General features: G+C 39.8%; 1 protein-coding gene across 2 annotated transcripts in view; it reads left to right on the top strand.

Moving 5' to 3' along the window:
* Positions 1-23,745, top strand: part of KIAA1549L (KIAA1549 like) — a 210,698-nt gene extending 186,953 nt beyond the window's left edge. For both annotated transcript variants that reach the window (XM_075129442.1, XM_075129443.1), the window contains 4 exons: positions 2,621-2,718; positions 4,061-4,209; positions 9,932-10,083; positions 15,253-23,745. In XM_075129442.1, coding sequence (XP_074985543.1) covers positions 2,621-2,718; positions 4,061-4,209; positions 9,932-10,083; positions 15,253-15,534 — 681 coding nt within the window. In that variant the 3' untranslated portion in view covers positions 15,535-23,745. The remainder of the gene's footprint in view (positions 1-2,620; positions 2,719-4,060; positions 4,210-9,931; positions 10,084-15,252) is intronic.

Below are 23,745 nucleotides of genomic sequence, written 5' to 3'. Positions count from 1 at the left end.
GCAGCACATACCTCTCATTTGCCACCTTCACAAATCCACCCAGCTTTCACAGCCCAGCCCACCCGGGGAATAACTCCAAATATCACTCTGAAGCCTAGAATGTCAGAGTCAGTGTGAAGTGAAAGAAACAGCTACAAGCATGGTCGAGAGCTTGGAATATCACAGGTTCAATCATTACTGAGATGCGTAGTTTATTTCCGGCCAATTTTTTAGTTCTCAGCCGTTTTTTGGCCTTCTTCTTTAAAGCACATGGGCTTATGAACTATAGCAATGCAACAACACAGGCTTTCAGCTACTAACTGGGTTATAACCCTCAACTCAAAAATGGCACCCAGCTCAATTGAATCGATAACCTGAAGCTGATTAAATATTAATACTGAAATCAAATTATCTAATGTCTGAGCCAATTACATTAGAGCCAATTACAAGCCTTCCTCTTTAGTGCCAGCTGTACTCAGCCTCCCCACTCATTCTTGCACACTCCCCAGAGTCCCACCACAGCTGGGGATCCTCTGAATGACTGGTTTCCCCTCTTTGGGGCTTCGTGAGGGTCAAAGCAGTAACACAGATTTCGCAAAGGAATTTCTGAACCAGCTTTAATCCTAGACACAGCACAAGAAATATATATAGCTATAGAAAAATAACAAAACCTGCATATAAGTCCCTGCCTCAGTTTCTTCACCTCACCTGAGGGCCCTTAGGGTTTTAATGTCCTTCCAGGGCAGTTAGGATTCCTCTTTTTCCACCTGCCCAGCTCTGTGTTCTTATTCTGGTCTCCCCACATTTGGTGGAGAGAGGAGAGTCCTTTTATAAGGTTTCAATACCCTCTGTCAAGTGACTCCTCTGAGTGGCTTCAAGTGCCTCATCAGGTGATTCATTGCTTGGTGAAGTGAGCTTTAGCTCACGAAAGCTTATGCTCAAATAAATTGGTTAGTCTCTAAGGTGCCACAAGTCCTCCTTTTCTTTTTGCAGATACAGACTAACACAGCTGCTACTCTTAAACCTATTTTATCTTTGCAACTCATTTTTGGAATTGGTATGATAAAGGAAAATAGATGCAATCCGCTAAAACACAAAAGTAAGATTAAGAAACAAACACATAATCAGGACTTCCCTGAATAAATTCCTGCTTGAACTAGCGTATCTCTTAGACAAACATCCAATCCTAATATATGAATTGCCAGTGATGGAGAATCTCCCACAACCCTTTAAATTGTTCCAGTGGTTAACTACTCTCATTGTTAAAAAGTTCCACCTGATTTCCAGTCTGAATTAGTTTAGATTGAATACCAAAGTGAGTGCCATTGACATTTCTACTCAGGGACCTGAACAGTAGATTAGAGGGAGAATAGTTTTTAATGCTATTATATCTACAGTTGTCTGCATCAGAAGTCAGTTTTTCACAAGGTATCTGTGATACCACATTTTTGCAGATATTTAAAACAGAAAATAACTGTGTGGGACCAAAAAGATTAAGTTTTTATTGATTATCACTGTAGGATGCTGCTGGCTGAAGACATTTGGACTTCAGCCTCTGATTTCATAGGTTTGAGGAGATTAGACAGTCTCCTAATACCTTGTCATGTTGTATCATCTTAGTTATGGTTCAGTTGCATTAACTGTAATCCCATGCATTGCTCTAAGATGTCTTCAGTACCTAGACTTGTCTGGGAAAGTAAATCAGGGAGTGTCTGAGAAGAGGTTCAATCTACTGCTAAGCAGAATTATACACGATCACTTGCATTTCCAAGCAGATTAGATGAAGTTCTGACAAATAATATTTGTAGCAACAGTATGGATAAAGGTGATACGTCATTCTTTGGACCATGAGCTGATGGCCATGAGGGTCAGGAAGATGTTTCTGTTGACATACAGTAAGCATTGCACAGTCTCTAGATGTACTAGAGATGAAATCCAGCCTTGCTGGAGGCTGGATGCTCGATTTCATGACTCAACAGTCTGATCCTGGGTTTCTCTGAATTACCTTGCTTTGTGGATTTATTTGGGACTTCCATTGCTTTAGAGTGTTGTGGTTTAAGAACCTTGGTTTTCTTGCCTAGGAGAAAATGGGGGAAAAATCCCCTGAAAGGCCAGAAAAAAGAAGTTCAAATATTAAGTAATTGCTTGCAGGCAGTTTCATTTCAGTATATGTTGCTTTGAGGATGCTTCCAGATATACTGACTTAAAAACACTTAACTTTCAGAGGGGCAAAAAGTACTGTGATCTCACTCTCTGGGGGTTTTCAGGAAGGGATGAGTCTTCCAAAATTGTGAAGGATTTACCTCTCAGGTTGGATTACAGTGACTGAGGCATTATTTTCTTATTTCTTCTTTTTTAATTGCTCAGCTGTAGCTCTGTGATACCATCTGTGTGTATGCTTTCTGCATTATTTTAAAATCACTTGGCCTGTTATAAAATCTGAAATAAAATACCTACTACTATAGGCACCACCAAAAGTTAACTTCCTAGCAGTCAGCGATTATAGAACTGTTCACACAATTTTAAGGGCTGTTGGAATGAATTTAAACAAATACCTTCACTTTTTAGGTTCTCATGTTGTTGTTTTTTTAAAATAAGGTCAATTGAAGTTTTAGAAAATATTCATTTTTCTCTTTCACAGGCGTACAGGTTTTCTCAGCTTCCTGAAATGGTAATGGGCTCTCCCCCACCCCCGGTTCCTCCCAGAACAGGTCCTGTGGCTGTGGCATCTCTCAGGAGGTAATTCATTATTATTTTGCTACAGCCAAGAACTGTAAATCTCTATTGCTCTAATGAGAATGACTCCATAACTATAACTTCTAGTAAAAAGAAAAGGAGGACTTGTGCCACCTTGGAGACTAACACATTTATTTGAGCATAAGCTTTCGTGAGCTATTTTGTTAGTCTCTAAGGCACCACAAGTACTCCTTTTCTTTTTGCGGATACAGACTAACACAGCTGCTACTCTGAAACCTATAACTTGTAGTGGCATGTAGTAGCCACCTTCCTCGTAATGAAGAGATGTTAATGAAGTTAGGAACTCTCTCTTTTCATTTCCGGTGCTTAAATTTCAACATGGTAGAAGAAAATAAACCCCAAAGGATCCCATATTCCACTATTAGCTAGTGAGTTGTCTAATAAATTTAGCAAATCTATGCTCTGATATCTCTCAAGCCATAGTTTAACTCGACTTTAAAAAGACAGACAAAATGGCATATATTGTATAAAGTAGTGGATATTTCACACTCACATCCTCTCTGCTTTTTTTTTTCTAAATCGTCCAGCCCTATAGAATAGAAAATGATACGGATAAATAATAAAATGGCTTTTGGAACTCAGGACTCAGTCACGGATTGCTGACTGACTGCTGGATATTTCTTTCCCATGTTCCTCAGGACTAATAAATGCATGTCTGTTTTCTTTACTTTTAATATATACATTTTGTTTCACCATAGCAATAAGGCATTTCTGAGCAATTATTGCCCTTTTCAGGTGGATGAAGTCACTTGGCCTTCAGCCATGTGCTGTATAACACCACCTGGGGCAAACTATGATCCTAAAGGACATGTATGCCTGCTGGCTGTTACTGTGAAATTCCGTCAGAATGCCAAACACTAATGGAGCTCTTCTGATTGGCTGCCAATGATATCATCACCTCAGGAAATGCATAGTTCTCATTGCTTGGCTTATTTTTGTCAGTTAAATTTCATGATAGGAGACAATTGACACATGGCATTTCTTAGGGACAACAGTGCTCTACACATAACTAAAATCACTCAGTCTTCTGCTTTATAACACCACACCAAGTGGTAATTATCCAGCATTGTCTGTTGTATCTTATTATTGGATCCATTTTGGAGTTTTGAGTGAATGGGCTGTAGAATTGTAAAAAATACTGTAGAAGATAGAGGCCAAGGACAAAGGAAGTTGCTTTCTATTGATATTCCTGCAACCAGGGATGCCACAGAAAAAGCAAATAGTTCCCTACTGTTTTCTGCTTGGAACTCCTGCCACCCTTGTTGAGGATATTGCTTATCAGTCAGAATTATCAAAGTTTCTTGCTGTTTTTTGTGATGCACAGGTCAACATCAGATATTGGCAGCAAGACAAGAATATCTGAATCCAGTGGGACAGAGCAGGGCCAACAGCATGATCCTGCATCCTTTGCCCCAGGTTCAAGAGCTCCGGTATCTGTGGGTCCATTGGATCAGTCAGCATTGAACTACTCAGGTGAAAACGAGTGTAGTACAAACAGAAATCACCTCCCCAATCTGTGTTGTGTACAGATGAGTGTATGGGATATTGCAAGCACACATTGTTATTCGTTGTTATGGAGAAGGATTTATTAAATGCTTTTCTTGGTGGCTTGAGGGTCAACACGGGGTACTCTGTCTTGCCCCTCTTGTCACATGCACGTCAAATAATTCATATTTACCAGGAAACCGGTGGAATTTATGGAGTGGAGATTGTGTGGCTTGGTTAAGGGCCTGGGAGTTCATCAGAAGCAAGTATGGCCACACTACTTGTTGAGTCCTGGTTTGTAGGAGGCAGTTGCCATGCAAAGCTTCTGAACCCTGCTAGAACTACAATCTGCCTGCCACACTCCTAGCCTTGCATGATTGAACACTGTCTCTGAAAAAACAATAGCAGCAACCCAGGGTTAAAATAAGGGGAGAGCAGGGGAAAATGCAGCTTCTACCCATCTCCTAAACACAGAGCTCTCCTGCCTCCTTGTCCAGTGCTGCTAAAAGTATAGAAAGAGCTCCCCTTCCTCCCTGGCTTGTGCAGTGAGAGCTCACTGTCCTGTTTCAATATGTTTTAAATCCCCAGCAGCAGCAAATATCAACTGCCCCTTCCCCCTATTCACTGGAATGAATTATAACTTTCTGAAGTCAGATGAATTAACTTCTGACAGTAGAGGCTAGAGCAGCTGGAGTCCCATTCAAGGGAGGTAGTGTGGTCAGGTAGAGAGGGCACAGGACTAGGAGACCAGGGTTCTGTTCCTGGTTCCACTACTAACCTGCTGGGTGACCTTGAATGAGTCATGTCACCTCTCTACCTCTGTTTCCTCTGCTATGCTTTATCTGGCTTTTTTATTTTGATTGTAAACTCCTTGGGGAAGTGACTGTTTCTTATGATGTGTTTGTACAGGGCTCCAATCTCAGCTGGGGCTTATAGGTTCTACTGTGATAACGTTTCCCCACCTCCTCACAGACTTCTCGTGTCAGAGTCTGTACCACCTATTCCTGATTAACTTCACACCCAGCAGGACATGAAGAAAAAGTGACTTAAAATGTCTTTTTGATTGTTTGTTTTTGTTTCCAAAGCTTTGCCATTGTGGAAATACCAAAACTGTTAGTATCCTCTGCTACAGTGCAAGTCAGAGCCTGGATTAATTAGTGTTTCATTGTGTGATGCACTAAGAGAGAAGATTCTTGAATGACTCAGTAGTCAGTTAACCTTGCTGCATAATTTAGCCCTGCTCCATCATAAACTGGGGGGACTTTGCCACCTAATGTAGGTATAGAGTGCAGCAGAGCACAAGCATCCTTGTCTGTAGTGATCAAAACAAACAAGAGTTAATGGGAGCTGAGTCTTTTGCACTTTGACCCCAGAAGGGAGCTGCTTGCAAAACAAAACACTAAGTTTGTCATTGTTCTACTTGGAAACAGAGGAAAAGAAAACCATGAATAAAAGGGTGAAATATGTTTGAGGAAAGCAGGCCCAAAAGAGAGACTTTCTCTCCCTCTCTCTTCTCCAGCACTTGTTGCATTTATTTTACTCCCTTGTTCTCGCTAGTTTAATGCAATTCCTGTGGTCCTCTCACTAGCTCTGCTCACTCCCCTCACAGTGAGAGTTGCGGCTCTTTGCAGCCTCAGGCCCTTCAAGCAAAGTCTGAGATTCCCCCCCTCCCCGCCCCCCATAATATTGTAACACCAGTCAGCCCGCCAGCCAGCCTAGCTGTCTGTTTAATAAAACAAATCTAAACACCTTCTCCACTTGTGTATTGACCTCACTAATCCCCCCCATCTACACACACACTTACACTCCACACCATGAGTGAAGACCTCATCAGAAGATAGACTTTAGTTAGGGTGGGGATTTCTCTGAATTTGGTACTATAAAAACTTCCAATATATGAAATAAAATACCTTAGTAGTTAATTTTGTTTGCTGCTTGCACTAAGCCTGAGTCTAGCTATGAGGATCTGAAATAAAGAGGTTTTGAATCACCGATCTTCAGGGCGTTAGTTTGTTGGTCTGCTCTCTGATAAATCTCGAACCACCCTTATTACATGCTGGTATGGGATAGTATGTTGATATTAACAAGACCACTCACAAAAGAATAACTAACAAATAAATAGCTGTACTGTGCCCAGCAGGAAGGGCTCCTTTACACTTCACTTAAATGCCTTTGGCCCTAGGCCTACCCTTAAAAGTTTTGCTGACATAGCTCTATTGCTCACGCGTGTGATTTTTTTTCCACCTCATTTGACAGGGCTGTGCTTGCAAAAGCCCGAGTGTAGATATAGTTATACCAATACAAAAGGCCTTTTGGCAGGATAGCTAACTACATTCAAGGAACTTGTCTAAGCTATACCAAAAAAAAAAAAAAAAGAGAGAGATCATTTACAGGTATAATTTTGCATCTCCACTATGGGGTTTGCTGATCTGGCAAAACCAGCAAATCCAGTCAAGTGTAGGCCAGGCCCTGCCTCAGCAAGACATTTAAACTACACTTAACTTTAATCACATGGATACTCTCATTGTGACTTTAAGCATGTGGATAGTTCCGTTGATGCTATCAAAGTACATAGAGATAAGCATGTGTTTAAGTGTTTTGCTGGATCAAGGCCATAGGTAGCACCACAGAAATATCTCCATTGTAGGCTTCACGGTGCTTGGCCCTGAACAGATGTGTAAGGTAGGGGAAGAGAAGGGTGCAAGGATCTGGGCACAATGACAGTCCTTGCATGCACCAGAGCACATGGTTGACATTTTCAAGGTTGACTGAGATTTAATCACACAACTCTAATTGAGAGAGCTAAATCCCCTAGTTGGCTTCCGAAATAACCCATGAGCCAAGAGCCTCCCAGAAGGGATAGGAAGAAGTGATCCCACCCCCACTCCCAGCACACCAGATTGCATGCGGTCAGTGGGTAATGCAATGGCTTTGCTCCCCTCTGTGTGTTTTGGGGCATAGTGTCTGACTGAGGCACAATAGTGCAGAGACCAAGGGGCCATATTGTTTTGACACTATTTACCTGGCTAACATCTGCCTGAGAAAATGGCTTCCCATTGACAAAATATAACTATTAATGAAAAGCTACAAAAATTTGGCTTTCTAAATTCTAAAGACTAAGACTGGGTCTTGAAATTGACAGGCTTATTAGACATCACTTCTTTAATGTTTCTGAACAGTTTGTCTTGCAGCCTCCTAAGAAGTATTAGTTATCTGCATCATATTCACCATGTACTACTGAGTATAAAAATTTGGATACCCTAAACTGTAATCTGTTGCCTGTAACTTCTGTGGAACATAAGTATCTAAAAGGAAGCACTGAGGCTCAACCCTATAATTTTAAAACATTTTGAAGTATACAATATCCCACATTTTAGAATGCCCCTTCTATATACTGTGCCTTTGGTAGGATATGTGTCCTGCAGTTTCAACTAGATAACATTCTTCACTTCTTCTCCTGTACTCTGGAGATTTATTGCTGTGCTGTATTAAAAGGAAAATCACATATTTTTCCTCAGAGATGCTGCACTTCAGTAGAGGATAAAATGAGCTGTGTATATTTGGTTTAAGTTTGTATAAAATGGGCTCCTTGGATGAAAGTATCATAAGTACTTGGACAGCTGAGAATGCTTGAGTTGTCCTTCAGTGTGAGAGTAGTCAATGGAATGATTTAGGGTCAAAGAGATTCTACCTCTCTGATTAGATAAGCACCAGCTTTAAATATAGCTATATTTTGCCCCAGATCCTGATTCTGCCTGGAGCAGCACAAAGTTGCCCTAATTTAGGTGAAAATCCTGCTCGTTAATTTGAAACTAAGAAATTACAAGAAATTCTTAAGTAAGAATTACAATAAGGTATCACACAGGATTATCATTGTACACTTAGTATGTATGTTTGTTTGCCTTTTCTTAATTAGATGGTAAGCTTTTTGGGCAGAAGGCATGTTTTAGTGCAGGATGGCCACCCCCTTATCTGTGCATGGTTGAGCAGGAAGCTTCTCCCCCAGCCATGCACATCGTCTTACAATACCAGTCATCATGTGCTCTATGCTCTGGGATGCACAGAGGCACTTGTCCCTCTTCCTCCCTCTACCCTGGCAACTCCTGGAGCAGGTGCTCTGAAAAGGGAGCCGGGAAGAGGTGGGTTAATGGCCCAATACTTCACTATTTGCTCCTGGAAAGGAGCTGGCAAACTGCAGGTAGCATTCTGTGCCAGTCATAATGACTGGTATGAATTGCACACCTCCCTGTCCAGGGACCAGCACCAAGATGACTGTACTTGCCTAAGACAGTATCCCCAATGCTTTTCCTGCTGTGGTGCAGTTCCACACCACTCCTTGCTGGGGGCTTGTGCCTAACTGCCACAATCTAGCCCTGTGACTATAAAGAGCAGTGTAAAGGTACAGCTCCCTATAAATCTTTCCTAACAATAATGGTCCTAGAGAGGGAAGTTAGCAGTAAAATGTATCTTTCCCCTCTTTATGAGCCCTGAATTGCATTCACAATCCTTCCGGCCTAGGGCTGCATTAAGCTCCACTGGGAGCTTATCTACTGCTCTCCTTAACTGGGTTGTAGAGTTGTGTTGAGTGTGCCCTAGGGCACTCCCCTAGAGGCTAAAGTGCACTGCCTGAGTCTTCCCATTTCTGAGCATACCACATCTACAGTACTCCAAGCATCTGTCAGCCCTGGCAGCTTAACATTCTTTACAAGTCTGTTTAAAAACAGAGGCTGAGGTGGGACGTCAGAAGAGATTGTATGCCATCGTTGTGATCGACACGCTGAAAGACTGTTTCTTTTTTTTATCCCAACAAAATAGGTGGAACTAGCTGCTGCCAGTTATTCTCAGACAAAACAATACACTAGGTGAAGTGTATTTTCCTCTGGGAGATGTGCTAAGCACCGTCTTGGCCTTGGCAAGTTTCTCTCCCACAGAAAGAACTCTACATCTGCTACTTTTGCCTGCTCGTCTCCAGCTTAGCAGGGTTCTTCTTCTTAAACCCCTTTCTGGGGTTATTTTTAGCTAATTTCCTGTCTTGTGTGGAGGCTTGTGTGCCCTCTTACGCTAGTCTTTTGTAATGACTTTCAGCTTGAATAGAAATCAGTTATTTGAGAATGGGTCTGATCCGAGTGGGGTCTTCTTTGAGCCTACAAAGACAAAATATGCGTGTCAGTTGGGAGAAGGGGCAAAAGTAGTGAAAATCCAGCACAAAAAGACCTCTGCTCTCTCATGAATACTTAGTCCTGCCATGAGTGCAGGGGATTGGACTAGGTGACCTTTCGAGGTCTACAATGCTATGATTCTATGAATGTTGTAGATAGATATTGGAGGCTGGTCATGAGATAATGAGTGTATGAGGGGCATGACCCCTAACCCATGTAGGAAGGGAGAAGCCATCCATATCTGCTACATATCACTGAGCTCTCCTCCTTCTGACACAACTATTGTGCATACTTCTTGAGACAACTTTACAAATACACCTCACTTCTGATCTGCAACATACAGTCCTTAGCTTCTCTAATATGCTCTGCCTTTTTAGAAAGGGGCTCTGTGCAGCTGATGGGAGCAATCATATTCTAGTTTGTTGTTATCAACATTCTCACAAACACTCAGAGTGTCTCCCTAGGCTGCTTGAGGTACACTTTGAAATGATCCTCTAGGTTTATAGCTAAGATTATCAACTATTAATCATCTCTACCCCATTGCTTCATAGGAAATACAGTACCAGCAGTGTTTGCCATACCAGCAGCAAACCGACCTGGATTCACAGGCTATTTCATCCCAACACCACCCACAGCATACAGGAACCAAGCCTGGATGCCCTATGCTGGAGATAATGAATTACCAGGGCAATGGGCAGACTCGGTAAGTGTTCTTGTTTTTCTCTATTATAATAATATGTCATATGGTTTACACATAGAGGGCATAAGTGGTGCAAAGTGAACTTAAAGAGGCTGGAAAATTTGGACAGGAGAATTCTCCCAGTGTGCGGAGAATCTTCAGCAATGTAAAGATGTAGTAGAGATGCCATAGGAATGGGAAAGAGGGGACAGGCTGGGGAAATGCCCGAGACAGGGTGGGAAGGGGAGCCAAGCTCCACTGCACCTGATCCCTCACTGGCTGCTCTAACTTCTGCTTGAATAGGGCATCTGGGGGATTGGGAAGCCATAAATGGCTCTCTACAGCCACCATTCTCGACTATGTCTGATTGTAGCTCAGAGGCAGTGGAGAACTGCGACTGTTAACTTTAGAGACAACATGCAAATAGCTAACTGACTGTCTTACATCCAACTGTATTGGGATCAATTCAGCAAAAAGCCACCATTCCATTTATGTGGGGCAACCTGCCCCAAAGGGCTTTTTACACAAGATGTGTATTGCAAAGGTTCAAGGGAAGCCTTGGCCATACCCATGCCCTTTGTTCCAGTCATAGGCACGGGATGTGGCATAGGAGCTGCTATGGTGGATCCTTACTTCCTTAGTATCCCCCCGGGCAAGAGGAATGGCACAAAACAGCCAGGGCATTGCCTGGGATCAAAGGCATTTATACTATCATGAGACAGATGTGGTATAAGAATCTCGCATTTTTTAAAAAGCTTCGTGGAAGAATTGTATTTTGGGGAGAGATTTGAAGAGGAGCAAGAGGTTGGCTCATGAAAAGATGGGAATGTTCCACAGCTAAGAAGTAGCATGGGAGAGAGTGTGAAGATGAGACTGGGAAGAGGATACAAAAATGGAGCATGAGAGAAGTTTTAATTTCCCTTAATGGTAAACAGTACGTTTTTATAAAACAGACTAAAAAAAGACTAGGCTTTCTGTTGCTCAGTTAAGCCCAGTTGAGCCTGAGAGTAAGTAGCTGAATGATACTTAAAATCAGAATAGATAGTGTTCAGTAAAAGTAAAATAAATTGTTTTATTATTAGCTGTTTGTACTGTAGGCTATGGTCATTACAAGTTAACACATGTTCATTACAAGTTAGCACATGTGAGCACAAATTCATTATAATATTTAGCGTGACAGTCCATAATCTAAGTAGCTTTGTAGAAATACAAAGATTGTAAGGTGAACTTGAGTTGTTTTTCATATTTGAAACCATTTCTCACAATTAGACTTTGTTTTCCCACTTTCCTGTAAAATGACCTTTTAAAAAATGGTAACTTCTTACTCAACAAATCTGCTACCTTGGTGGATTCAGTTTACTCCTGTTACTGCAGAACCAACTCAGCTAAACAGAAAGGGAGATGTGTTCAATTTCTCCCTGTAGATCAATAGAACTGTTTAGTAAATTGCCATTACAGGGCCAATAAGTTACCCCATGCAACGCCACTGGAAACAATGAGGTATTGCTGAGGACCCCATTTGGCCTATCAGACCTTTATTACTGCCACATGAGAAGGAAAGAACCAAGCTGGACTCTGATTCCAGGTTGAATTTGTAGCACGGGCCATTGGAAAAAGTATCTTTTGAAGAGTCCTGAGGATATGGTGCCCTGTGGTGTCATTTTTAAAGTCTCTTTTCAGAGGAGAATTTCAGTTATTAAATTGTGGTAAGCCTGGTTTGTAACCCTACTGACTCTTTCAAATTTAGGAGGCCCCTTGGAACCATATCAATGAGTTTAGACTTCTACTTTGAAAAACATAGGTGAAGTATTTAATTTTTACCTCTTTCCTTCCTATGGTCCTACTTTCTGTCTATAGCCTAAGGAAGTGATGGCCAGATCTTATTTGCCACGTAGTGGGAACTGGCGGCTCTAAAGAAGGTGAATGGAGCTGGAGGGAAACTCCGGCCTGCTATTCCTTCCTTTGGAAGGGGATACGCTCTGGTAAGGCCAGAGAGCCTGGGTGGTGGAGAGAGGGTCACAGGAGCGGTATTGGGGCAACTGCTACAGGCAGTAGTCCCCAACTTTGTATATGAGGAGGCAAAGAGGAAGCATTGGGGGAGGGAGGGCTCCCAAAAGATCATTGTGGCAGGAGGGGGTATGAATCCCTCTCCTAGAGGAGAAGGCAGCAGATTTCCTTCAGCTACATTTACCCTTCAGAGCTTTTAGCCCCTACCTCCTCGTAAACAGGGGGCTGGCATCTCCTTATGAGCCCACAGCCAGAAAATGGGGTTACTTAGTAGGCAAGAGAAAGAAAAGAAACAATGTGGAAAAAAATCCCCCCCCCCTTTTTAACCAAGATTCTGCCCCCAAATGATTTATATCATGCCCAGGGATCTCCTGAATCTGAAAATTGTCACTATGGAATAGAATCACAATATTGCCAATTCAATATGTTCAAAAATATTGGTCCTCATGAATTGGTCCTCAAAAATCATGAAATTAAAAATAAAACATTTTGAGTTTCTCTGTCTTCTGGTTTGTGAGTTTTTAGAATGCACTTGAGTCTTGGTTTCATGCTTTCTTTTTGAAATCATGAGGGCTAGAACCTTACTTTTTTAAAAAATGAAAACTGAGATTCTCCACTAATCGCATGCCTCCTGGAGCTGGGGCTTTAAAAAACACCAAATATGGGTGAAATTGTGAGAATTTACTTTAAGCTTCATTTACTTTAATGCACTTCTTTCTCAAAGAAAAGCAAAGATTTGAAACTTTATATTTGGTGGAGGAAGGGAAATGTATCTGGCGGGGCTATGATCGTCCAAGCAAATCTTCAGTTGTTGCTGAGTAAAAGCCATAAAATAGTGACCTCTAGTGGTTTTTATATATTGTTCAATAGGAATGCTTCCTATGTGATCAGTCCAATTCTGTACTAAACAGGGGTGCAGCCTCCTGGCTGTATTTAAATACAACTTTCATCTAGTACTCAGGCAAATACTATGCCTGGTGGATTTTATATTTTGTGCAACAAGTGAATGGAAATACCCTGAATCGTGCAGCACATATGTAATATGAGGGACCAGATTTTCAAAGATACGTGCCTGAAGATGCAAATAGGCATCTGATGGGATTTCCAAAAGGCCCTAAGCAGTTAGGCGCGTAACTCCTATTGGTTTCAATAGAAGTTTGTCCCCTCTCCAGCCCTAAGCAGTTAGGTGCGTAACTCCTATTGGTTTCAATAGAAGTTTGTCCCCCCTCCCCACCTGTTTAGGTGCTTTTCAAAATCGCACTGGGCACCTATTTGCAACGTTAGACACCTCATATCTTTGAAAATCCATCCCTTAGTGACCAGATTTTCAGAAGTTCAGTACCCAAGAGCTCCCATTTATCACCTAAATAAAATGGCCAAATTTCCAAAGGTGCTCAGCTATCAACAGTTTACCCAACAGCGATGATTGCTCTCAGTGGAAGCTGCTCAGTACCGAACACTCTGGAAAATCTGGCAACTTCGTTTAGATGCCTAAATGGGAACGAAATTCATTTGAAAATCTGGCCCTGTGTCCTTTTCTATTTAAAAGTAAAAGAATTATCTATTTAAAAGTAAAAGAATTTCTATGTTTATGCATTTTAATGGCTTTTCTATTGATTTATGATGACCATAGGATTCTGTGCCAATCACTTCTTCAAATCTGAAAATCAGTGAGATTCTTTTTCATTTTTTCTAATTGGATTTAAAATGGTTACTCTGTATCAGTAAACTCTTGGGTAAAGTTACTTTGTCTAATTAAGAAAATGAACCAGAACTTTAAACACAGTGGCTTAAAACATCCCTTAAAACTAAGCACTGTCGTTTCTTTACCAATTTGCTAGGCAGTTTGCAAAACAAATAAAATTAGTTAGAAGCTGAGTTCTAAAACGTCCTCAAATTCAGTTTTTGATAAGAATTTAGAGCTTGCCATTGTGGATCATTGTGTTGCACCAGCAACATTTAGTATCCTGTAGGGACGAAGGGCCTGATTCCTCACTGCTACTCTAGTTTAAGCCACTGAAACTCCACTGAAATCCACAGAGTTAGGGCAAAGTAAAACTGAAATGTAACTGTGGCATATCTGGTCCAATGTGGGAATAAAATCTTCCAATTACCATTATTTATGATTGACACGATGGGCCATATTCATCTCTGGTATAATTGCAGTTGAGTTAAGAATTCCACCGGCATTGAATTTGGCCATAAAACCTGATGTTTCAGAGAAGTCAAAGCTCCTTGTCCAATAAAGCACATAGCCAGCTGTGTAATGATGGGTTTCGGGGATATATAGAGAGAGGATTTTCATCCCAATTTTAGCAGACAGGTTGAACACTTCATTTTCCCCTTAGTAAATGGTGAGGCAGCTCCTTAGTGTTGAACTCATGAACTCATAGTCTTTAAGGTCAGAAGGGACCATCATGATCATCTAGTCTGACCTCCTGCACATTGCAGGCCACAGAACCTTACCCACCCACTCCTGTAATAGACCCATAACCTCTGGCTGAATTACTGAAGTCCTCAAATTATGATTTAAAAGACTTTAAGTTACAGAGAATCCACCATTTACACTAGTTTAAACCTGCAAGTGACCCATGCTTTATGCTGCAGGGGAAGGCGAAAAAAACCCAGATAGCCTGTCTCTAATGCTATGTCCACTGTCAGTTTTTATTGGAAGCATTAAGACTCAGAACCTGGCTGCTTGCTTGATGTGGATTAGACAGTGGTGCTTCAAGCCAGCAAACTCCTTTCTTCTTTTCTTGGCTTTTTAAGTATAATTTATGCCTTAGATTTATCACAGTATCCTGAAAAATATCTCTGTATTGAAATCAGCTATAGGAAAACAAAGCATCATACAAAATAATAAAGGGACACTCTTTCAACAAGGCATCCATCTGCCCTTGTAGTGGTGATCAGTTTAGCATGTACAGGTTTTTTTCCTCTGCAAAGAGAATTTGTTCACACAATTTGAATAGCTAGGAACTTAACAGTGATTGTTGCTTACAAACAGCACATACAAAAATGTACACAGTGAAGTGGCACTATGAGTATGAAGTCTGCTTTCTGTTAACTTGGACCCAAGAGGCATATGTTCATTTGGATCCGACTGCATGGAGTTCTCTGGAGTGTTAGATTAAGTAATAGGTGACCTGAAGGCCAGCTATTTTGTGTGATTGCTCTCTTCTATAGGTTCCGCTCCCTGGTTACATAGAGGCTTATCCACGATCACGCTACCAACATAACTCTCCTTCAAGACTTCCCCGCCAGTACAGTCAGTCAACAAACATGCATCCTAGTCTGGAACAGGCTCCGTTGCCTTCTACTGCAGCTTCTCAGCAGAGCCTCTCAGAAAACGACCCTTCTGACGCACCTCTTACCAACATTTCTACAGCTGCTCTAGTGAAGGCAATAAGAGAGGAGGTTGCTAAACTGGCCAAGAAACAAACAGACATGTTTGAGTTCCAGGTCTAATACCTTTGTGCACAGTGTTTGTATCACATACCTTGTTGTAGCCAAGGAAGTAAGTCTTAATTTTCAGTTAAAAACTTGCTGCAAAGTGATGGAATTTTTCTCCTGAAAGATCAACACTAGGTTATTGTGAAATGGAATGAAATAGAACAAGAGGACTTGAAGATACGCACTCTGTTTGTTTGCTGGATAAGGGTATGCTGCCAGGCAACTCTTTAATACTGATAAGTTCTATTTATGATATGCAATTGTTTGTTACTTAGCTCTTGTCCTATGAGCCCTTTTTCACTAGGATGCTATTAAACATATGTCTGTGTAATACTGCAGTCTATTAAGAATCACAAGAGGCACAAAAGTAGAACTGTCTAAAATAACTTCTGCATGTCAATTTTATTTCTGTGATTAAAGAAGAAAATATGGTAGTACTGAGTAAACTAAAGGCCATAAATCTTCTATGATAGAGATAATATTAATAGTTCATTACAGAATAAGCAGGGCTGAATGCAACAAAGCAACGTCAGTCTTTTCCTTCTAGAGACCACATTCAAACCACAAGAATTTGATGTGAATAAGTAATATAAACAATGTACCCTGTAAATAGTCCCAGCTCTCATGCTATGATGAGTACAAAGGCCAGAAACAAGAGAAGACTGTGAACAGAGTTAATTGTATTGGGGTAATTGGTGGTTTCAGTGTTCATTAATGCCACTGTTGAGTTACCGAGAATGTGTTTGCAATATTAAGAGAGCTTATGCTGCATGATGGTAAGAAAGATTAACAAAGGAAGTGGGTGCTAAAAACTTTCAGAAACCCACAAATGAAAAATAGTTATTTGAGTTTTGCCCTACATTCAAGAGGTATTCATTCTGAATGCATTGTGAAGCTGGTAAATTTGAGAACCTTGAGCAAATCTATCCAGCCTGGAATAATGAATACACCTGCTTTGACAGGAAAGCCTCTATTTAACACAGTGCTTTGTACTCTTTCTTGAACAATGACATCTAGTAAAGTGATGCCAGAGAATGCTACCTGAAGCTGTGACTGACTTTGATTACACTGGAGCAGTGAATACACGAACTCTAGAATTCTCAGTCTCTGTAGGGATTTCTGAATGTAGAGGACCTGTTGATTACATTCAAGTGTAAATAAGTAAACAAGTATGTGGATTTAACAAAATATTATTGTTCTGTGAAAAAGGGGGGTATTTGCTGAACCTATGATGACTGTAGACTGCTCAAGATAAAGATTATACTGCACTGTTATATGAGTGCAACCGCCACAAAAACCTAAACAGCTGAATTTGACGGTATTCATCTTTTGCAGTCTCACAAAATAGTTAGGAGATGATGCAAAATACTTCCAGTTCCTTCAGTAATAATTTAGATTTGGGAACTGAAGTTGCTTATGGGATGCTGTGTTCTGGGCATGTTTGGCTAGTGAAGTTAAAGGTAATGTTCATCCTGTTAATTTATTCAGCTTCAGATGCATATGCTATTTTATCTGGTCATTCCATTTTTGTAATGAGTTTCTTTGGTCTTTACTGAGGTGAGAAAGGGAGCTTGGTTTAGCTTTATGGCCATTTGAAAAAAACCTGACTGGACAGGAAAAAAAAAGATTGGAATGAGACGTTGAAATTGTTGAAGCACAAACTTTTAAAACAGAGCTATTTTTTCAAAAAATTAAAATTAAAAAAACTCATTCCAGATAGTGATGCATAGCTACCCTGGAAAAAACAGATGTCTCTTGCTCTAAAGACCTTAACTATTCAAAGATTTTGGAATGCTAGTTGATCTTTAAACAAATGTGAAATTTCATTTTTGTTACTTAATTAGATATAAATGAAATGTATTTTTGTAATCTCTATGTAAATATGCTGTATATTTATACACTTGACCAATCTATTATGGACAGAAAATTACCATAAACCAATTGCAAAAAAGGGAAAAATCTTGAGCAACTTATTGATGAAGATTCATACCTGATGCCTAGAGTACACAAATAGGCAGTTGGATAACTTGAGTGAACAAAGCACCAAAGAAACTCAGCCTTTCATATAAATATGAGTCTAATGAAGACAGACTGGTGTCTCAGTTCCCTATCAACCAACTAATACTAATCTCATGAGCATAACACAATGCATCGAAATGTCTTTTTGTGTTAATTGTTGTCTCCCTGAAAATATTGCATTTGAAAGTGAAGGCTTATAGATATTGGGTTTGCCGTAAGCAGGACTATTTCCCATTGGCTTTAGCAGGAACTGCACACTCTCACACCAGGCTGAATTTGTCTGTTAGGCCTTATCTACACGCAAGTTTCACCAGTATAATTTTCATTTAAATTTTAGCTTAGCATCCTCCTAGAGAGAAAAAACTATGATGGCAAAGTTAAATCAACTCCTCCCCCTCCCCGCACCCCCGCCCCGCCCACCTGGGGAAGAACTGTTAGATATCCAAAGTTAATTCTGTTTGGGATAGTATTGAAGATGTGCTATCTGTTGAAAAATTCCATGATTTACTTCGAAAAACAATGTGGTGCACTTTATTCACAGATACATTTTAATCTCTTCATTCATAATGGCTTTTTATCTTGTTTATAACATTTCGCAGTTTTTAAAAGAACTACAGGAAAAGGTTATATGAAAACAGTAAGGACATTTGTGGAAAGAGAAATCATGTTATAATTATGCTATCTGAGCACAATGCAATGACACAGTTAAAATACAGTGTACAAATAATTTGTAATATAATAAACATTTTGTATGCCAGCAGTTGCAATATAGTTTTTCCAACAGTGATGTAAAAGAAGGAAATAGACTTTATCTACCAGTTAGAGCTGCAGTCTCATCAGAAGTATGTTGATGCAATTTTTACTGGAAAAGACCTAGCCTGAAAGTGACTTCTCAGATCTGCCCACAAATCTTTAACATTCTTTTAAATAGCATTTCCATGTTAACATTTTAGGATTTTGTTAATAAGAAATGGTGATATCCTGATCAATGTCTTGTCTTCAGATGTGTAAATCATTAATTAAAAAAAAAAACCTCTTCAACTTGAAAAATAATACTGAACTACATTACAGTATATGTGCTACAACACTCAATAATCTGTCTCTAATATGTGTTCTTTGTAATTAACTGTAGAACAGTAACTTGAGGTGGATAAGGGGGTGTGATTTGTTAAATAGTGGGTTTTTTTCTGAAGGAACTAATTTATCTGGGTTTTGCAAGAAGTCTGAACACAGCAGAAATGTGAACAGTATTTGTGTCTCATCATGTCTCTGTAGCATTGAATGGAAATCCTATCTACTCTGTAAAAATGGGGAATGGATCCTAAAGAACCAGAGTGTCCTTGTGCATATGACACAGCTTCAGAGTAGCCGTGGCCACAGAATGGTTAGGGAGAGAACATGTTCAATATAATATCAAAAATAAGAGTATCTATGCACTCCGGGATCTATAGCTCCCTTTGGGCATGGTGATTCCTGAAGATCAGAAAATTCTGGGGTTACAGCAGCTTCACTGCTTTTTGTTGCTGAGGATCACTGAACATCCAATTAACGTAGGGAAATGATATCCGTTATACCTCATACTATCCCAAAATAGCCTGTGAATTAAAACCTCCAATTACCACTATTCTCTATGGCCACAATAAGCCATATTTATTCTTGAAGCAACTCCATGTAAGGCAATGGAATTACATCAGGCTTCTGTTTGGCAGAATGGCTTCTAGTTATCAAGAGTGTGCATGACATGACAAGTATAATGTGTACCAGCATGTTACATGTCACTCTAATATATTTTGAATGTATCCTAATGTAAAATTTAAAAAGCAGTATCATACAATACACTTGTTATAATATGGTCGCAATCAAATGGATTTTAACCCACTTGTACACTGATATACTGTAGCCTTATTATAAGGATGGTGGCATTTCACACTCATTGTAGTCACACTGTACTGGTATAGATGCACAAGGCAATGGTGGGGTAGGCTCATTGTGTTCAGTGTTGTGTTCGTCTAAGTGTTCACAGGGTAACAGCCTTTATTTACACCATGGAACCCTAAAGAATCCCTAGGGCTGCATGGACAAAACTGTAGGAGGAATCAGGCACATTGTCTGCACCAGGATTTTTGCCTTGATAGGGATTGCATTTCTGGGCCTGAAGAACTGTTGGAGTAGAGTGCAATGGGTCCAAAATACAATGGGGGAAAAAATCACTCACACAGAAATACCATGTATTCTAAGCATTCCAATATATTTGTACCCAGTATACTACCCTGGCTCCAACCTGTCAGATCAAAGACTATTCCCACTACCCCGCATGCCTTTTCTTTTTTTTAACGTTTGTGCCAAAATACAGCTTTTGGAGTAAATGATACACACTGTTCAAAATGTGTGTGGAACCAGATCGTTTGTAACCAGTCCTCTGCAATAGCTCCAAAGAAAATTATTGGTGTGTTGAGCAATTTTCTCAAATGGGTGAGAGTTCAAGGTGAAATGTATATCAGCATTTGTGTTATTTACAGGTAGTATTTTGTGTGTAAATGTCCTAGCAGTGCCAAACACTGCCAATATAGCTAACGGTCAATCACAATTTCTCTGCCAAACTCTCTCTTCCAGGAGTTTAACCCATGGTCAAAATAAACCTTTGCTCTCGGCTGAAGCTTGATTCTTGAACTGTGAGCCCAAGAGTGAGATATTTGTTTTACCAATTTATAGAAGTACGAAGTTGTTTTTCCATTTTTTTTTAAATTGTAGGAGTGCAAAAACAGAACAATAGATTTCCTTGATTTGAATGCTTTTTTGAACACTACATATCTAATCTGACCAAACAATACAAAGCCTTGCTTGTGAAATGAGATTTATAAGTTTTTAGCTTAGCATATGTACTGGGTGCTCATTTGCTATTTTAAAAAATGAATTTTAACAAAGATGACCAAGTAATTGGTTTTTGAAAATCATCCCTAGCTACCACTACAATAGCTCTGCTGGGAAATGACACAAAACTAATTCTGGGCTTAATGCTGTTCTCACTTGCACCAATAACTCCACAGAAATTAATAGGTCGGATCCTTCTCCCTCGCCCCAGTATAGTGGCTTTGTACTGGTGAGGCAGTGCCAAGTAGTTAGAAAACTACCCTAAAGACGCAGCTGGTGAGGTCCCTTGTATAGGGAATCCTCGTACAGTATAAAGCCAGTGTAGCATAGATGCCTTGGTGGTGGTGGGACAGGTGCTGACGGGGTGTGGACTGGAGTGTGCTCTGTTACAGCTGCTTATCATTAGCCATTATAAGCAGATGTGAATTAAAGCAACCCTTAGGCAACCAGCCAGCCAGCCTGCCTCATAATCATGGGGCAGAAATGTAGTTTAGCACCAGATTTTTAGAAGTATTTAGGCACCTAAATTTAGTATTTAGAAGGAGATAGGTGCCCAGTGGGATTTTCAAAAGTCAGTAAGTGCCTAATCCCCACGGAAGCACCTAGGTGTTTCTGAAATCCCACTAGGTGCCTATCTGCAGCTTTAGGCCCCTAAATACCTTTAAAAATCTGATCCTTAAAGCCATCTTTGCTACATCAAGCTCTCCGCAGGCATGGCAAAGGATTTAGCCCCAAGCAGTTACACTTGAGTAAAGCTGCTGAAAGCATCAGGCTCTGAGCTGCTAGTTTATCAAGTATAATAATAATAATATGTGGTTTGACTATGGTTTAAATACAATACAGAGATATTGTAAGAAACCTTACATTAGGTCAAAATAATGTTTGTTTTTAAAAGTGCCTGAATATAGTTTTCAACACTCAACTATCAGTTCCCAAGAAACAGTTTCAATCTATTATAGTCTGTAAATAATTAATAAATATGCATTTACATTGTAGATAATAAAGGCTCCAAAGGAGTGTAAATGATACAGAAAATTGTCTCCACTGAGTGACACATTTACAAAGGAGATCAAATTCAAGGATATGCCTTAGTTTGCTGTAGCTGAATGCATTTCTATGCCTGTAAACTGTTCTCAAAACACTATGGCATATAATGTCATCATTTAAAGTCACACACCTATGGCATGGAGCACTGGATTTAGCAGACTCCAATGGGACAACGTGAAGAGTGCTGTGTACATGATTTCTTTTAAACAGCTCCTTCTGACATATGCTCTTAGGCTCAATTAAATGACTTAAATTTTCAAAAAATGGATATTTTAGCATAGATCACATGGACCAGCAAAATAATGCAGCCCATGCCAGCTGATTGACCAGGACCTAAGAAGCCTGTCACCACTGTAAAACAGCAAGTGGCAGGATCTCTTGATTCTTGTAGTGCATGGGCTCACAGGAAATGGGGGTTAACATACATTGGAAAGTGGCAGCACTATTGGTTTGAATAGAGCTGTTTAAAATTAGTTTTATGTACTTTTTTTTAGCGGAGCATTTGTTCCCTTCTTCTTTTTGTTTAAAAACCCCCCCTCAGACAGGAAAAATCTGAGCGTAGGTAAATTCTGGGTGTACACACTATCTTTGGCCTTGTCTACATTCTGAACTGTGAAAAGTGCAAGAAACCACCCAAAGTTAGTTTCCATAGAACTCTGCATGCCACAGAGTCTGCAAATATTTAGTTTTTTTTCCTCTGACTTGTTCATTCAGCCCTTAGCTAGTATAGTACCAGAAACACAGTAGCATCATTGAGAATAACAGTAGTGTCCAAAAACTCAAAACCAAGATGGAGCTAGCCTTTGGATGTGAATGATAGGTCAGAATTCAACAACGCAGCACCGTTAGCCCAACTTCAAGTAACATTTTCGCTATGGTTGTATTGTTCTCCTAAAAAAAGAAAATGGATACAGCATGAAAGGTTCTTCAACTTTTTGCTTGATATAACACTTTACCTGCTGTAGACACGTATTTTATAATTCTGCTTTCACACAAGTGTAAATCAAAAGTAACTTCATTTAAAACACTGGTATAAAACTGGTGTGACAGGAGAATCAGGCCCCAAAGGTAATGTATATATTAATTAACTGCTGTGATATTCCATAGATCAGTGTCTTGTTTGCTGAAGCTTGCTGATGTTGTGGTAGAAAATGCATTAAAAGACAAATATAATTCTCTTCCTCCATTGAAGCCATTGTCAAAATTCCCCCAATTTTTCAAGGGAGCAGGCGTGAGCCCTTGTTTCCATCTGTTTAGGCTGGATGGTCCTGTGGTTAAAACACAGGTTTGGGAGCTGGGAGATCTGAGGTCTGTTTCTGTCTTTTCTACAGCCTTCCTGTGTGACAATGAATCATTTCTTGCTAAGCATCAGCTTCTCAATCTGTAAAGGGAGGGGAGGGGTGTGATAATATTGCCTTTCCTCTCAGGTGAGGTGTAATTCACTAATATTGGTTAGGTATTTTGAGATCCCTGGGTGGAAGCTGTTATAATAGTACAAAATGTTTATTGTTGTGGATTTTTTTCAACTGTACAGGAGTCTCCAAATTACCAGATGTTTTAAAAACATTGGAAAATGCAGTTATTTAAAGGGAAAATCTCCACCTGAGGCTGTACTCATATATGCTAGGAAGGCTTTCCAGTATTAGCTTCTAAATTTTAGAAGATTTTCCTAAGATAAATTATTAACTACATAAATTGCTTCCTGTTCCATGCAAATCAGCCCACTTTTCAATTAAAATGTATTTTTTGCATCTTTGAGTTATCAAAAGGACTAGTCCTGCATATGATGAAAATAGTCATTTTATCTTGTTCACAGCATGATTGCTCTTCACTGTAAAAGGTTGTGTAAATGAAAATTGTTCATAACTTCTCAAGCCAATTTGCCCATTTTAGATTTCTGAAATCAAGAAAAGTTGCATAATTAAGAGTTTGGGCAGCAATTTGTTAGACAAAGTCTAGAGACTAAATTGAAAGAGAATAATGAATATTAATACTATACTATGCAATTAAAATGAAATATCCAGGAATTGTATCCTTTCTGATTAAAAACATGACATGTACTAATGCTACAATTATACATATCATTGACAAATAACCAGTTAACATGCTTGGGTCATTACAAATGGATTTGGTTTCATTCTGAATTGTAGCGTGATTACAGAATAGAAGCATATGGTTTCATAGAATTTGTTTTTAATGTTAGTTGATTTCGCTAAGCTGAAGTTGTACATGTTCTTTCTTGGCAATTTTGGCAAATTAAATAAAACATCTTAAAACATGCTTTGCTAA

Source organism: Caretta caretta, chromosome 6 (genome assembly GCF_965140235.1).
Source record: "Caretta caretta isolate rCarCar2 chromosome 6, rCarCar1.hap1, whole genome shotgun sequence".
Lineage (NCBI taxonomy): Eukaryota > Metazoa > Chordata > Testudines > Cheloniidae > Caretta > Caretta caretta.
Note: the sequence above shows the minus strand (reverse complement) of the source record. Positions and strands in the feature narration are given on the sequence as shown.